The sequence below is a fragment of the Colobus angolensis genome, unplaced genomic scaffold, assembly GCF_000951035.1.
Source record: "Colobus angolensis palliatus isolate OR3802 unplaced genomic scaffold, Cang.pa_1.0 Scaffold30, whole genome shotgun sequence".
Taxonomy (NCBI): domain Eukaryota; kingdom Metazoa; phylum Chordata; class Mammalia; order Primates; family Cercopithecidae; genus Colobus; species Colobus angolensis.
Window position 1 is genome coordinate 3,432,471 of NW_012116266.1, and position 17,883 is coordinate 3,450,353.

Sequence of the window (17,883 nt, forward strand, 5' to 3'; positions counted from 1 at the left end):
TATTATTTAGCAGGATTGAGATAATAGTCCTCAATGTGCAATGAAATATTTGTATATCTCCTATCTATTTTTCAATGTATGTACCTCTCATCTGCTTTTAACTGTTCTGGGAAATCTCTTTTCTATTCTGTGAGGAAAACAGTTACAGTTGTTATTTCAAATATTCAGGTCTCCCCGCTTCATTAGGAACCATCTCATGTTATTAAATTGCTGGTTTGATGTTGCCTTAAGTAAGGAAAATCCAATGGATGGCAAAAATAAGTATGGGTGCTACAGAGTATAAGAAAGTATACACTGAAGCATGGCTGGTGTCAATGCATTTTTAGATGCTGACACCATAAGAGCAAAAGCCAAATGGGGTCTTTGTATCACTAGCACTTCACAGGCTCTACGAGGCTGCCTCACTTCTCAGTGCCTCATTCTTTATTATATGCAAAGCAAAGCTATTTGCCACATTCATCTCTCAGGCATCTTGAAGATGGATGTTAGTAAATTACATTGAAGTTTTCAGATAAAAGGTACTAAACAAAGAACGGATTCCATTTGCCCCCCCAAGCAAATTATGAAATCTATACATGTCATTATCTAACAGTATTAAGTAAACATCCCACAAGGACACGACATTGAGCTGGACACGGAACAAGGTAAATTAGGCAAATACAGTCCCACCAGGAACTCAGGAATGTTTACATGTATATGAATAAAACTGTCATTAATACATTTTATTAGTTATTTAATACGAGTATGCAAATAAGTCCATTAGGAAATATTTTGCATTTTATTAATCCAGCACCTTAATTATATTTAACCTCAAATGCTAATAAAGTTTATTTATTAAAGTATATCTTCTATCTTAGTGCCTATGAAAGTTCCTTTTAGCATATCCATTTCTTTAAAAGTTAAGCCAATATTTTATCCACTGGACTTCTGTTCTGATCTGTTAACAAATCTAAACCTCATTATCCAAGAAAAGTAATGAGATAAAGGAGTCTATCCTTCTTCAGGGTTCTTTGTAATTCACATTAACGTTAATGGGAGTTGTGTACGCATATTAGGAGAAGAGAGTTTGAATCAAATAAATAAGCCTTTTGGTTGACACTCTATGTGGTCATTTTTTTATTGTGATAAGTATGACAAAATCATTTTACTGCTTTGGACGGCCGTAAACAGAGTGGCACAGCAATCAAGATTACATAGGGTAGGAGGGAAGGCACGGATGCGGCAATCAGATTTTTAAATGAATTTGAAAACAAGGTTCCTGTACATTTTCATACCAATTAACCCCATCCATGCCCTTGCCCCTGCACGAACATGTGCTAAAAAAGTAGAATGATAAACAAACATTTGAAGATATGCTTGACAACTGGAAAATATTATTAAAGTCAGATATTAAGCGAACTCTGTGTGCTGGGCACGAAGGCAGCTCATCTGTCTTTATACTCAGCCCATCAGATGAGCAGCCTACCTGTCTCTGGGTCCTCTTTTAGCTAAGAAATAAATGCCAACCAAACAATCCTAAATGTGCTTGATCTAAATTTAATCTATACTTAACATTTTAGTTATCATACTCTATCGCCATCATTTTATATCATTTGCCCTATTCACATAGCACTCTCTCTCATTTCTTTACATTCTCATGTTCACAATCTATCCATATTATGGTTCTAGTTTTTCTCTCTGGTGCTTAGTTGAAGCCAAGAAAAGCAAGGATGTATAACACATAAACATATAAATATTATCAGCGATCACACCACTGGGTTTAACACAAGTCAATATCAGTATATTACACTCTCTACTTTGCAATTCCATTATAGGCTCAACACTGCTGGTCATAAAAAGTAGTATTCTGGGCCCAGGCCTGTGATAGTAATAATGAAAAAAAGGGTCATTGCTCTTTCCAACCCAAATGAAAAATTAAAATTGCTAGGGCATTTAGCTCAAAGGAAAATTGGCAAATTAACAAAATGAAGAAACAAAATATTCATGGCTCACATTGTGAAAGAGAAAGTAAATAATTTAAGATGGGCTGAGGAGATACAATTCAGAGTTACCAAAGAGATAAAAATTGAGCCTAACTCAATTCCAATATGGTTTAGTATCAATTTCTTTTCCTCTGTAATCGTAGATAACCATGGAGAACAATGGATGGCTGCATGGATGGTGGCCTTCAACATGCAAATGTCTACTTTTTGCCATGGTCATATATTTGTCTCAGTCTCAGTGTATGCAGCCATTTTACCTTGATCTGTAAGGCTCTCTGTTGTCAATGTATTTCTCTACCTAGCTTGAAGCTGAATTAAGAACTTTGACCCACTTTGGCTTTCATTTTTCATCTGAAATTTCATGTTCCAAACCGGCCTCTACTTCATGAAGCAAAGCACCTTAACTCTAGCCTGTTGTTGGCCTTTTGCCTTTGAGGAAATGACTGGTAAAATTTCATTGGCCTGGCTACATTAGCTCAGTTACCCTTCATACCCATAAAGTTGAAGGGATACCCAGGCATTTTACAATCACTATCTGGAAAGAGGTAATGACAGGCTGTGGCCACATTACATTTATTGTACATGAGACCTGTAACAGCTGTTATGGGATCAAGGTAAAGAGGAGAAATGTATGACAGATGTCATGTTCCCTGGTGACTTAAGTATTCAGTCTCTATCTAACCTAATTTAAAAACCAAGTCAAATGTATCTTTATGAGTAATGTATTACAGGACAACTTCAGAGCAGCCTGATGAAATAACTATGAGTCACACATTAAGAATACCAAGTCCAAAATCCATCTATACACTCTGGGCTGAAATATGTAAAGAAAGAAAGAAAAACAAAACAAAACAAAAAACTGTTTTCTCCTTTTGAGTCCTTTTCTATTTGTATTCTGCAATAGAAGGTTTTGCTTTTCACCAAGTGATTAAATAACCTTTGAAAACAGTTCATGGTTACACTGAGAAAAGGGTGACCCAAAGCTTATCAAATATAAATGACAGAATGATTTTAGCTATGTCATTTCTTTTTGTAGTTTATTATGCTAGGCGAGAAAATAGGCATCATGCCCACCTACATTACAAAATAGCAGTTAGAGGTAATCTAAAATCTGAAAGAAAAAGTTAGTGGGTTCCAGACGTATCTTGCTTGAGACAAAGGTAATATTTGAGGGTCTTGGCTGTCTGAAGTGGGGCCAGAGGGGGAAGACAAGAGGTAATGTCTATCATTCCATAAAAGAAGATATACAAATAGCCAAGAAGTATATGAAAAACTGCTCAGTGATATCACTAATCATCAGGGAAATGCAAATTAAAACCACAATGAGACATCACCTCAAACTTGTTAAAACGGTTATTAACGAAAACATGAAAGATAAGTGTCGGCAAGGATGTGAAGAAAAGGGAGCCCTTCTACATTGTTGGGAATGTAAATTATTACAGCCACCATGGAAAACAGTGTGGACGTTACTCAAAAAGTTAAAAAGAACTACCATATACTCCAGCAATATCACCATTAGGTATTTAAAGGAAATGAAATTGGTATGTCGAGAAGATATCTGCACATTCGTGTTAACTGCACATTCATGTTAACTGCACATTCATGTTCACAACAGTCAAGATGTGGAATCAACTTAAGTGCCCATCAGCAGGTGAATGGATAAAGAAATGTGGTATAAACACACAATGAAATATTATTCAGCCAGCCAGGCATGGTGGCTCATGCCTGTAATCCCAGCACTTTGGGAGGCCAAGGCAGGCGGATCACAAGGTCAGGAGTTTGAAACCAGCCTGATCAATATGGTGAAACTCTGTCTGTACTAAAAATACAAAAATTAGTTGGGTGTGGTGGCAGGCACCTGTAATCCCAGCTACTCAGGAGGCTGAGGTAGGAGAATTGCCTGAACCCAGGAGGCAGAGGTTACAGTCAGCCGTGATCACACCACTGCAACTCCAGCCTGGATGACAGAGTGAGACTCTGTCAAAAAAAAAAAAGAGAGAGAGAGAGAGAAAAGAAAGAAAGAAAGACTATTAAGCCATTAAAAAGTAGAAAATCTTGTCATTTGCAGCAGCATGGATGAACCTGGAGGACATTATGTTACATGAAATAAGTCAGACACAGAAAGACAAATACCATATGACTTCACTTATATGTGAGGTGTATAAAGGTCGAACTCATGGAAACAGAATGGAATGATGGTAACCAGAGGCTAGGCTATTGGAGGGGTTGAAGAAATGTTGGTCAAAGGACACAAACTTTCAGCTAGACAGGAGGAATAAATTTAAGCAATCTATTATTCACCATGATGACTACAGTTAAAAACAATATGTCATGTACTTGAAACTTGCTAAAAAAAAGTAGATTTCCCAGCACTTTGGGAGGCTGAGGCGGGGGGATCATGAGGTTAGAAGATCGAGACCATCCTGGCTAACGAGGTGAAACCCCATCTCTACTAAAAAAAATATATAAAAAAATAGCCGGGCATGGTGGCGGGTACCTGTAGTCCCAGCTACTCGGGAGGCTGAGGCAGGAGAATGGCGTGAGGCAGGAGAATGGCGTGAACCCGGGAGGCGGAGCTTGTGGTGAGCCAAGATGGCACCACTGCACTCCAGCCTGAGTGACAGAGCGAGACTCCGTCTCAAAAAAAAAAAAAAGAGAGTAGATTTTAAGTGTTCTCACCATGAAAGAAATAAGTACGTGAGGTAATGGATATGTTAGCTTGTTTTAGCCATTCCACATTGTATATATATATATTAAAATATCGTGTTGTTCATAAGTATAGACAGTTTTTACTTTCCAATTAAAAATAGATGATAGATAGATAGATGATAGATAAGAAGTAATGTCTATCAAGTTGGCACTATATTGAAAGCTTTGCTTACCTAAACTGTTTAACTTAAATTTCACAAGAACAGGGAAAGGATGTGTTATTATACTTAGTTTGCTGATGAGGAGGTGACTGAAACTCAAAGGGACTCATGAAGGCCGCAGAGCTTGTAAGGGAAAGATTTTTTAATTAGGTTCAGCATTAATTTGGTGGTAGTGAAGGCCACAGAGCTTCTAAGGGACAGATTTTTAACTAGGTTCAGTGTTAATTTGGCTAATTTGGTGGTGTGTGTTTGTGGTGGTAGTGGTAGGTGTGATGTGTGTGTAGGAGTGTTCTTTTTAAAATAATTCACAGCAGGATGTCTTTATATAGAATTCCCCTAGTTTAAATAAAATAGATAGTATATTTTAGAATAAAATGAAGTAAACATATATGCCTTAGAATCTGCGAAGCTTAGGAACAAAAAGTTGATGCCTCTAGATTGTTAAAAATACCTTTGCTTTAAGGGTTCATGATTTAGCTTTGTCTGATGCTCCACTATGAAGAAACTGAACTAGTCTATCTTTGAGGTATGCCTGCATTGTCTGAGTTGAGAAGAAACAATAAAGAATATCCAGCTGATGGGTTAGAGGAACAGAGTTGATCCAATCACCTGCAAGCCAAGTTCACCATTTACATTACCGCCCACCTATCTCAGAATGTTTACCACAGGTATCCTAGGGCTTTGTGTACTAAAACAGACACAGTTTGGGTTAGTTTTTTGTTATAGCTCTATGTGGAGTTGGTTTAAAAATAACCTTCCCATATTTATATGTTGCACAAAAGAAAACAAAAGCAGGCATAAAGTGATTTGGCTTTAGTACCATAGTGTGCTAAATTCTGATAATGTATCTGCTGAAAATTCAGTGTAGCTTGGGCAGCATGCAGTGTGAACTCTATTCTGCTGTTAGACTGTCACCAAGGGTGGGATGACACCATTCTTTCTGCTTTACCTTTTTCATAGCACCTACTACAATTTGGAATCATATCAATTATTTTGGATTAGTTGTTTATTCTCTCCCCTTCACTGGAATGTAAATTCCATGAGAGCCACGGCCTGGATGTCTTGCTTGACACCATGTAAATTGACTGTTGATTCCCTCGAGCTGATGGGGTACTGGATTGTCCCTGAAATATCTAGTGAGTATCTCCTTCACTCCCTGGGTAATCCACTGTTACAAATAGTTTACGTGTTTATGTAATTTTTTTTTTTTTTGAGACGGTCTCACTTTGTTGCCCAAGCTGGAGTGCAGTGGTGTGATCTCTGCTCACTGCAAGCTCCGCCTCCTGGGTTCACGCCATTCTCCTGCCTCAGCCTCCCGAGTCGCTGGAACTACAGGCACTCGCCACCATGCTCAGCTAATTTTTTGTATTTTTTAGTAGAGACAAAGTTTCACCGTGTTAGCCAGGATGGTCTCAATCTCCTGACCTTGTGATCCACCAGCCTCGGCCTCCCAAAGGGCTGGGATTACAGGCATGAGCCACTGCACCTGGCTGCTTTTGTTTTAATCTTACCACAATGAACACAAAAGTCTTTTATCCTTCCTTCTTAAGACAGGAAAAGTGCTGTCTTGGTTGCTTAAAGCAGGACTTGGTTGCTCTATGTCAAGTGCCTAGAACAGTGCCTGACACAAAATAGGGCTTTAATAAATTAACTGATAAATTGATTTAATTATTAATTACAATTAATAAATATAGCATAAAAGGAATTAATGTGCTTGGCAAGGACAAGGCTTTCAATAAATGTTACTCATCAAATGATATGGGCAAACACATTTTAAAAGCAAAGATGAAGTTTCTATTGGCAGGGTTTGCACTTGGTTCCTCATTAGTCTAGTAAAAAGGAGTTTGCAAGGCATAATTCCTTTTAGGACCAAATTTTATAAAAGGTGTAGAAAAAGGAATCTGAACCATATCAAACCTTTCCACTCAGTGTCCAAAATAAGTTCACAGTTCAAAGGTTTTTGAAGTGAGTGGCCCATAATATCAAAAAGAGACAACAGCAGCTATTATATTAAAAAATGGATTTGAACATAAATCTATGACAGAATTTAGTTTAAGTAACATGGGGATTGACAAGGTTATTAACTAAGAAATCAGAAACTAATCTCTGGGTTTTCCACATTAGACAAGGTAAAATTTTCTTAGTCAAAGGATATTTCTCTTTGGCTCCTGGAAAAATCTGCTAGGCTCCAGGAAGGTGGCCTAGGACTGACAGCAATGGGCTTGTCTTTTAAAGGAGCTGGAGCTTCACCCTTTGGCTGAAAGGGATTATGAATGGTCTTTCCGCAGGTTAGTGCCATAAAGAGTAAAATGTGTATGGAAGTCAAACACATAATGAAAAAATTTAAGCACAGAGCATACAGAGAAACTACAAAATTGGTAGGCCCTTGAGCTGCATATTTTTCCACAATAATAATAATTCATGGCCTATATAAGAACCACACTTGAATCATGCAAAGAGATAATTCTGAAATCAACAAAGTATAAGCATATTGGAATTAGACAACATGTACAAAGATATTAATTAAAGACATCCTCTATAATTTTTTTCAAAAGGATCAAGAGTAGGTTAAATTAAGAAGCTAAACTGTGCTACTACATATTATTGACACAAATGGACCAGCTAGTATCAGAAAAGTGCAAACACTTAGCTTTTCACAAACAAGAACAGGAACACCACGAAGGCATTCACACTTTCAAGATGCAGGCCTTGGTGAGGACAGGGAGGCAGGATTTAAATCTTCACTCACCCCCTTGGCCAGGTGCCATTCTACATGGTATAACTGCATGAGCCATCCCAAAACCCTATCTTCAGGAAAGCGTCTGAGAAATGCAGAAAATGGAAAAAATAATACATATTTCAAACACACATCTAATGTCAAGAGAACCTTAAAGCAATCAATCTTTTTTAAATGAGAAAGAAACTAAGTCAATAGCATCTGAGCAACAGATGAGAATTAAAGCAAAATCTGTTGGCTAATGGTAACAGCTTTGTGTTCTTTGTTGTTGAAAATGTGCATGTAGCAGTAACTCCAATATGCTCACAAACTCAGATGCAAAAGGCTATGGAAAACAGTTGCTATTTTTACACGGAAGATAAAATCAAACACCACCTTTCAAATCTTAATTTTGCTAAAATCGTGGAAAGAAACAAAGCCTGAGGTGCTAAATGTTTAAAGGATCCAGGACCTGTGATTTCTACTATATGAAAATACAGAATATATTGGACAATAAAAGGGAAGAACCAGCACTGTATTATGGGCAATGAAGTATGAACCTGCCAAATCAATCATCTGAAATAAAATATAAAGTTAAGGTTTAATTTAGTAATATTCTAGAAAATGGGATATGTGAAGCTCTAACAGTTTTTATATTTATAGACTATTTTAGTTAAATCTTTTAATAGTGTTTTTTGTTAACACCTTAGAGTAAAGAAAAAACTTTTCTTTATACATTACTATGATATTTTAAAAGCAGTAAAAATAATTATGATGATAACTATTATTAGTTTTCGATTTGATGCTGTAAGAAATTACAACAGTGGTTCAAAGAACACAACAGGGCTAAATCCAAGGGGTCCAAGGAGTTGTTAGGCTGCATTCCTTTCTACTGCTCCCCAGAGAGAATCCATTTCCTTGTCCTTTCCAGCCTCTAGAGGCTGCCCACATTTGTTGGCTCATGGTCCCCTCCCTCCAGCTTGAAATCTGGCAGCACTACATTTCTCTGCACCTCACTTCCACAGTCACCTTTTCTTCTTTTACTTTTAAGGCCCCTTGTGATTACATTGGGCATATTGGGGAAAATGCAGGATAATCACCTTATGTTCAGGTCAACAACCTTAATTCCATCTGCAACCTTAATTTTCCTTTGTCATGTAACATAATATTTACATAGGTACTGGGGGCTGGGATGCAGACACCTTCAGGGGTCATTATTATGTTGACTACAATAATTAACATTTATTGAATGTTTATTGCTTGCCAGGCACAGGTCTAAGCATGTTACATCTAATAAAATATAATTCTCATAAAAATGATAATTCTATTATGCTTCTCATGTTTCAGACGAAGAAACTGAGACAAAAGCAGTTAAGGAACTTGCTCAGTGTTACAGAAGTGAAAATTAGAGAAGCCAGGATTGAACTCAGAAAGTACGTAGGCAGAGCCTGTAATTTTCACCTCTCAACTCCATCCCTTCAAAGACAAAATTCTTATCTAAATATATTGCAATTACATGTTGTCATTATCATCAAGATGGTTAACTCACAGTTCATAAATTCGGGCAATCCTAATAATTATCTAGAATATGGGCAAGTTTAAAATTCAAAATGGCAACTGGAAGGACAGAGTCTACAGAGGCCATCAGGACAAATATCTATTGGGACATCTGTCCCAATCTGGCATTTACTAGACTATAGATCATATTCAATAAATGCATGGGAGGCCATTATTTGAGCTCCTGGACTAGGCCACAACAGACCAGACCAAACCAGAATGGAGTCACTCATGCTATGTGCCATATAATCAAATTGAACTTAGAAATGGGTCAGTTTCCCAAAATACGGGAGATTCCCAGCAACCAATTAAGGACCAGGGACATGAACTGGAATGATAAAGTCCCTCTACTTTAACCCTATAAGGAATGCAATTTGGAAATGAGCAATCCTCTTTTTGTTCTTTGTTTTTGCCTTCTTCAGTCTTGTTCTGCCTATGAAGCTCACACCTTCTGCTCATCTCACTTAAGTGCCTTTCTATTCTATAGATGGGATGTGGACCAATTTATGAATCACTAATAAAAGCCAATTTAATAGTTAGAATTCAATTTGCTGAAATTTTGTTCTTTTTAATTTTAATTTTTTGAGATGGGGTCTTACTCTGTTACCCAGGCTGGAGTCCAGTGAAGGAATCATGGCTCACTGCATCCTCTACCTCCCAGGCTAAGTCAATCCTCCCACCACATCAGCCTCCTGAGTAGCTGACACTATAGGCACATGCTACCACATCCAACTAATTTGTGTATTTTTGCTTTTTTTGTAGAAATGGGGTTTTGCTATGTTGTTCAGGCTTGTAACTCCTGGGCTCAAGTGATCTGCCCACCTCAGCCTCTCAAAGTGCTGGAATTACATGCCTGAGCCACTATGCCTAGCTGAATTTTTTTTTTTGAGATGGAGTTTCGCTTGTGTTGCCCAGCCTGGAGTACAATGATGTGATCTCGGCTCACCTCAACCTCTGCCTCCCAGGTTCAAGTGATTCTCCTGCCTTAGCCTCCCAAGTAGCTGGGATTATAGGCATGCACCACCACGCTTGGCTAATTTTGTATTTTTAGTAGAGACGGGGTTTTTCCATGTTGGTCAGGCTGGTCTCGAACTCCTGACCTCAGGTGATCTGCCCGCCTTGGCCTCCCAAAGTGCTGAGATTACAGATGTGGGCCACTATGCCTGGCCGAAATTTTGTTTTTTAATCGTCAGATACCTATTATGACATCAGGTCTGCTGGGGTAACCTCAGCCCAGGTGATAGCAGGACCTTAGCAAGTCTTATCATAACACATCCAGGGGCAACATCACTCCCAAGATTTTTGAGCATGAGGAACCCTGCTTAGCATTTCATGAGCACTGGAAATGTAATGGGAAGGCTCACTGGTGTGAGGATTATTTGTATTCCCTAAATGTCACTTATATATGGAATGATAGAACTTTCCTTTCTATGTGGAAATTTCAGGTGATGATCACAAAGTGAGAACAATTGGTAATAAATACACCCAGCATTCTTAAATGAGATATCTCCTAAGGGTTTCATAAGAGGTGGCCAAACTGGTCCCTAAACCATCATCTCCCATCATTCACCTTCAGCCCATAGACGTATAGTGATCAACTGATTTGAGAAGAAATTGTAGGAGTAAAGACAGTCATAGAAAGGGGTACTTCTGCCTCTAACCCCCAACAAAATAAGTGAGGGGACTACAAGAAAACCCCTCAGGGAATTGGAGGTAATTGTATAACAGGAGATTGTCACCCCACTTCCTACTTGTTTATTTTGTGACTTGCAAAAATTGACTGCCTCCTCCCTTCCCCATGCATGACAGCATTCTTGGGAGAGTCTGATGTGTGTTCCTGGAGGAAGAGGCCCAGAGTGGTGTGGGACGTGCCTGCAGAAGTCTGAAGATGCAAGGCTGGTTGGAACATCTCTATGACGGGGTGAGGAGGAGCAGAACAGTGGGAACAAGCTGTACTTGCATCATTTGGAGGGTGGGAGATCAGGAACTCTAGAAAGCCAGGTAGATGCTGTGGCTGTAAGTTAGGCTAGAGCTGTCTCAAACTGGCACTGGCCAAGAAATCTACCAATTGGGGTAAGGAGACTCAGGGGTATATGTCTGAGGTCAGAGGCTTAGGGGAATAGGTTAGTGGGAAAATGACCTACATTAGTGACTGGTATAGTAAGGAGCACTCTAAGAAAATCCACAAAAGTAGCCACAAAGGTTCCTTGATGGCCAGATTATACCAGATATGCCAGTTAAGTAAAATTCTATCCTATTGAATCATGTCTTTGTCTCCTGGTTCCAAAGACTGAGAAATGGAAGAAGGTAGAATCCTGCCTCCCACCATACCATAGGATGCTCCTTGTGGTTCAGGTCCAACAGACAGACAGAAAGAAAGCTTTCATTTATATCGGATTGAACATTTTAGCCCCCGACAAACAAGTCGCTTATTTTTTTTTTTTTTTTACCCCAAAGTGACCAGAAAGCTATCAGCCAGAAAGCTGAGATGTCAGGGTGTGGAGAAGGCAGCCTCAACAGTGCATACTTGAAGGGGAGAGAAGAAACAAAGCCATTTTCTGACTGCGCTATGTTGAGCCCTGTCTAGTGAATGAATGTATAGCACATAAAATCTTGTCTCACAACTATGCTGGGTCAGTAGAGCAAGTATGCCGGCCTCATTTTAAAAGTAAGGAAAGTAAGGCTCAGGGAAACTAAGCAATGTGTGGGAAGCCCCATTGCTTCTGTGTGGAGAGTCATGGATCCAGACTGGGGCATCTGAGCCCAGACCCAGTGACATCTCCGCTGTATCACAGTGCCTCTGGAGGTGACAAGTGATGTGCCCGGCCACTGCACACCTAGAGTCACAGAGGGATGAGGTTCATCTACCCTGACTCCCCTGCTTCAAAAGAGGTATTCCAGAGGTAACACGTAGGGCTTCCCCGCCTCTCACTTTCCCTGTGCTGCCAGAGGAAGTATTTATTTTCATAACACGTTGGTACAAAGGACTGCAGGCATTGTCCATGCCTCTACTAAGCATTGGCCTTTCTTTTATGGTGCAATCATAGCTCAGCCTTGGACTACTGGGCTCAAGCCATGCTCTGGCCTCAGCCTCCTGAGTACTTGGGACTACAGGCATGCATCACTGTGCCTGGCTAATTTTTTTTTTCTTAGAAATAGGGTCTTCTGCCTGTAACCCCAGCACTTTGGGAGGCCAAGGCAGATCACTTGAGGTCAGAAGTTCAAGACTCCCAGCCAACATGGCGAAACTCCACTCTACTAAAAATACAAAAATTAGGTGGGCATGGTGGTGTGTGCCTATAGTCCCAGCTACTCAGGAGGCTGAGGCAGGAGAATCACTTGAACCCAGGAGGCGGAGGTTGCAGTGAGCTGAGATTGCGTCACTGCATTCCAGCCTGGGTGACAAAGTGAGACTGTCTCAAAAAAAAAAAAAAAAAAAAAATGGGTCTCCCCACGTTGCCCAGGCTGGTCTTGAACTCTTGGGCTCGAACAATCCTCCCAGCCCCCCAAAATACTGAGATTATAGGCATGAGCCTCCGTGCCTGGCATAGTGTTGACCTTTCTTTGACAACAAACTTAAGACAGTGTCCCGTCATCACTGTAAGCTTCCCCGAAAAGCTCCTCTGCCTCTGCAGAAAGAGAACAAGAACAGTCACAGCTGAGAGCTGTATGCATTTAGCTGAGTATGAGGGAAAGTATGCACTATTTTCTGAGTACAGACAAAGCAGTGATTTCACCAGGAGAGACAAAATGAGAAACAAACCCAACTTTGCCTTCAAAGCAGGACCATACCTCAGCATGGCGCTGAAGCCCTTCTTCTTTATTTTTCTTTCTGGATCTTTATTCTCCTCTTTGCGCTTTTTCTCCTTGACTTTCAATTTGCCCTTTTCCTTTTTCTTCTCCTTCTCTTTCATTTTTTTGACTTTCCTGGCTTTATTTTCCATGTCCTCTAGCTCTGAGTTCCCCTGAGGGGCAGATTCACAATTCAGAGCTCCTTGGCCAGAGTGAGAGCTCTTATCAGACAGACCGTCTGTACAGAGAAAAAATAATCAATACTCATGGTCAGGGGCACATGCAGTTAGTATATAGAGAAACACTAACATGTAAAATGCTAAAGAATGAATAACAGCACTCTGGAGTTCTACCCTTCCATGTGGCTACTTGTGCCCTTTGAAGATCTGACTGCCTAAATCTGGTTACTTCGAGCAAGATTTGATGCTGAGAGTGGGGACGACCAATTGCTTAGCTGGTAGTATGAAAGGCTTGATATGTGTTCAAGCAGTAATCTCTCTGAAAGCTGGCTTGTTAACCTTGATCAGCTCAGAAAGTTTGCATGCTGGGAAAGAAACAGGGTGAGGAGGGAGTTCTGAGTACAAAATATCCCAACTGCTTCTACCCAATTAATGCAGTCAGAGTCCTTGGATTGATGCTGCCTCTAATGACTCGAATGAGAATGTCAAGAAATGCACACTTAGTGCTCCTACCCTAAGGGTAAATGACAGTTGGTCCTTGTAGAAAAGTGAAGGAGAACATTTCTTTAGCCTTGCACTGTAAAATAAATTGCATATTGCATTCTCCAATTCCATGTTCATTAAGCCAAAGGGCAAAACATATCAGGAAAATGAATTACTTTTAATATCAAAAATATAATTGTGATCCTTAAATCATTTTTTTCTGTAGTTAAGCACTCATTCTTGCCCATGATTTGCAGATAACAATGAGATGAAGAAGCCATTTAAGGAAGCATATTGTCCTACCAGCTTCTATTTCTTCAGGTCCATCGTAGGATTTGTCAATGGCTGCTCTAAAGCTCTCATTGCAGCCTCGGCCTCGAACCATGTGCGGCCGGGGCCTGTGAAAAGGAAGGTCATTCTTCCGGACCTCGGCCACCGCAGTCTGCAGACTCTCCAAGGAACTGGACTTTTTCAAACCCAGAGTTGGACCAAAATCTTTGCTTGGAGATTCTGGAAAAGAAAGGGCAAAAGGTCACCCCTCTTCTAATGGGGCAGTGTGGTGTAATCCTATTGTTCTAAGAATATTTCTGTCTGGACATCCCAAAAAAGGGGTGTTAAGTGGGTGGGAGTTGGGGTTATATTCCAGCTTTGCCACCTTTTGTGACCTCCAACAAGTGGTTTGACTTCTCTGAGCCTCCGTTTCCTTTTCTAAAGCTGTGATAAGATTTAATATGATTATATGTAGATTTCTGTGTAGAAGTGTATATGCATGTGTGTCTACAGGTATATACACATATATATGAATTTGAAAGGTTGTAGCTATTTATAGAGACTATATATGAGTGTGAATGAGTGATTTCATATATGTGAGTATACACACATACACATATGCATACTCACAGACACACACACAAACATACCAAGCACCTAACGTGACGAGAGCTTCTCTTCCAGTATCGTCCTAGCACTCCCACACCTGACAGCTTTTATCATTGCCATGGTTGCTCATACGATTAGTAAGGAACATACTGGGCATGGAAATAAGAGAACATTGAAGTGACTGTGATTTCTGTAATTAAACACTTTACCTTACCCTACTGGCTATTAATGTATGGTAACTGCAGTTTATTTAATCAATCAATCAATAATGCAAAGCAAGAAAGAAAACAACTTTTCCATGTTGATGCTATTGTTCTGAATGTATTCCTGCTTGGGTATCTAGAAAAGGGACAACCTTTTGATGCAATGTAAAATTATAAAACAGAAAATATAAAGCGCAACTGAATCTGAATCATCTCTTTTCTGGTATATAATGTTTTTCATTTGTGCGGTTTGCCTTGGCCGCTACCTGCCCCCTCCCACTCCATTCCCTGACCTCCATCCCCACCCCCAGCTAGTCTCCCAATTATCAATAACAGGATTAGGTTATATAAATATTAGCAGCACAAGGATTATCTTTAAGATGGAAGGAATTTTTCCAGGGCTCTTGTTTCTACAGTCAAAGCTTTTCCACCAGGACCACAGCTCATGTTCCTTTCCAGTTACGAAGGAAACTACTGTCATGAAGAGGCTAGACTTGCATTTCTGGAAATAAACGACTGTGTCATTTTTCAATAGATGGAGTATTCATTAAGAATTATGTATGTAAAGTACCTACTTCAATGTCTAGCACCTAGCAAGGCTCAATAAACGGCACTACCTTTTATTACTATCATCATTATTTTTGCTTCTACTATCACTGCCACTATGAACACTACTACTAGCGGCTTCACACAGGATTAAGGAATACAAAAGAAGTACAACAAAGCCCTGATGTGTATATATATACCCATGTGAGTGAAATAGCAATACGCACCTTTTCCTATGATCTGAACGTGTTAAAAATAGTCAACATAATGACAATAATCCTAATAGCTAACAAAGCATGGAGCGCTTACTCTGTGTTAAGCACTATTCTAAATGCCTCACCCACAGTAACTTACGATAATCCTTATAGTTGTGCTATGGGTACTACTGTTAGCCCCATTTTACAGATTCAGAAATTGAGGCACACAGCATTGACATAACTTGTCTGAAGTTACACATTTAATAAGCATCCAGACCAGGAGCTGGGCTAACGCAGCCTAGTTCCAGCTTTTCTGCTGTGTACCATGTACTTTACTGTCTAAAGATGTATTTGCTCTGCACCCTCTATTTGATTATGGTCAAATAGCTTAAACTGCCCTACATTTTCCTCATTTCTAAAATAAGAATATTAGGCTAGATTAACCCTGGAGCCTTGTCAAGTAGGCAAATTGCAAAAATTGGATATTGCTTTATAGTTTCATCATTAACTTACAGGAGACAACTTTGCACTTTGAACAATATACAGGATGACAATAAACATTGCATTTTATAAACCCTACTGGCTATTAATGTAGGATAAGTGCAATTCAATATTCAGTGAATTCAACAGAGTATATTCAATAAATGCAACAGAGATAAGAGAAAGCCAAAAAAAAAAAATACAAGAAATTTCAGGGACAAATTTCAGGTGTTATTTGCAAATCATAAATACTGAGGATATGTTACTATTAAATCCAGAAAGAGGCATATTTTTTATATTCCCAGGAAGGAAGATAAGTTGAAGAAACAGATTGAATAAGATCATTTCTGACAAGAAAACAAAAGGCATCACAGAGGTCTGGGGGTATTGAAGCAATAGTAAAAGCTTTGGAGTTTACAGAAAATATTTTATAATATCAACCCCTAGGGATGTCTGACATGAAGTTTGGTGAAAACATGAAGATGAAAACTATCCGAGAAAGCCCTGATTCTCTGCCAGCAATAGCAACCATCTTTTATTTATTAATTTCCATTCAGGAGATTACATTAGAGCCCAAACTGTAAGCATTCACGTCAACCTTTAGCAATAAATTCTGGGGAACATGAAAGTGAATAAATCGTCCAAGATAGAAGGCACGTTATCTAAAAGGATCTCATGTGAAGCTCAGCAAGAAGTCACAGCTAAGAAGAAAGAAATACACTGTTTCTCATTCTAAGCAAACTGAACATTAAGGATTCATGGATTTTGCAAGATTAATAGAGTTGGCAATTAATTCACTCTGTATAAACAGAAGTCACAAAGTAGAAGTACTAACTGATGTTGGGCAATATTACAACCTAGCTCTGTTGGATGTAATACATGGTAATATTAAAAGCAGAAAGGGTGGTTGAGTCCTTAGGTTGTAAATGCAGACTCTGGAGTTTTCAGGATTGGAAAAATAATTCTGTTTATTCCTGGAGAATGCACAGAATGTAGCTGTAGAATAGCGACTGATGTTAGAGAAGAGAACCAAAATCAGGGAAGTCCTTATAAGGATTTACAGATACAGTGAACTGGGGCCTCTGACAAGGACCTTCTCCAGGGATCCCCATGTCTTTCATATGTTTGAGGTCTCCTACAGAAGGTCAAGGTTACCTGCCATGGAAGGGGCATCAGTGTTAAATTCCAACAAAACACTTGGAATAAAATACCCCCCCGTAAAGACTGTGTGGAGTACAATAAATTGCCACATCCAATCCCTCTTCCCTACTCCTACTCTCACCAATTTTACTTTAGGTTGATGGTGCGTAGAAAATTTTACAGCTTTTAAAATGAGAAGATTCACTGTCTATGTCTAGCCTCACCATTTACACAAATCACATTTTTTTTTTCTAGGCTTCCACTAAAAGCAGGGGTCTCAAGAAGAGGTCTCTTTTGAGTGAGTAATTTCTTGAAATCAAAACCTCAGCCACTCGATCCCATTGAAGTTATCCCAAAATATGATGACTCTTCATATTTTCATTTGTAGCTGATGCGATACTGGTTGTGGCTTCTACGTCCATATTCTTTAAGATCGAGATGAACGGATCCTCCCCTCACAAACACGAGCTCAACATACACAAGATGCGTGAAAAAGATGACACACAATTATCAAGGGTGCTAAAAGAAGGATGTCACATAAAAATTATTCTCAAGGTGGTATAATAAAAACATTCTTAATGTCAGGTGCCAAATTTCCTCTCAAAATTATGGCCTCATATAAAAATGCCACAATTTTTTTTTAAAAAAGATGTTATAGCACTTTTAAAGATTCCATCTATTTCCAAATGAAGGATTGGCTTGACATGGTCCTATATAGAGTAGAGGGAAATTTCAGGGTCATGTCTTCTGGACAAATCAATCCTCAGATACATCCCCTACTACACTCCATTCCCAAAAATACAGCATTATGAAAAGTGAACACACACACACACACATACCCCAAGACTAAAGAGTTAAA

The 17,883-nt window shown here is 39.2% G+C and overlaps 1 protein-coding gene across 4 annotated transcripts in view; it reads right to left on the bottom strand.

The window, feature by feature from the left end:
• The window catches only part of PARD3B (par-3 family cell polarity regulator beta), a 1,103,389-nt gene that overhangs the window by 318,756 nt on the left and 766,750 nt on the right, over window positions 1-17,883 (bottom strand). For 3 of the 4 annotated variants that reach the window (XM_011949894.1, XM_011949896.1, XM_011949892.1), the window contains 2 exons: window positions 13,883-14,089; window positions 12,918-13,155 (listed from right to left, as the gene is read on the bottom strand). In XM_011949894.1, the coding sequence (XP_011805284.1) occupies window positions 12,918-13,155; window positions 13,883-14,089 (445 nt within the window). The remainder of the gene's footprint in view (window positions 1-12,917; window positions 13,156-13,882; window positions 14,090-17,883) is intronic. The other variant, XM_011949895.1, reaches the window with a different exon arrangement.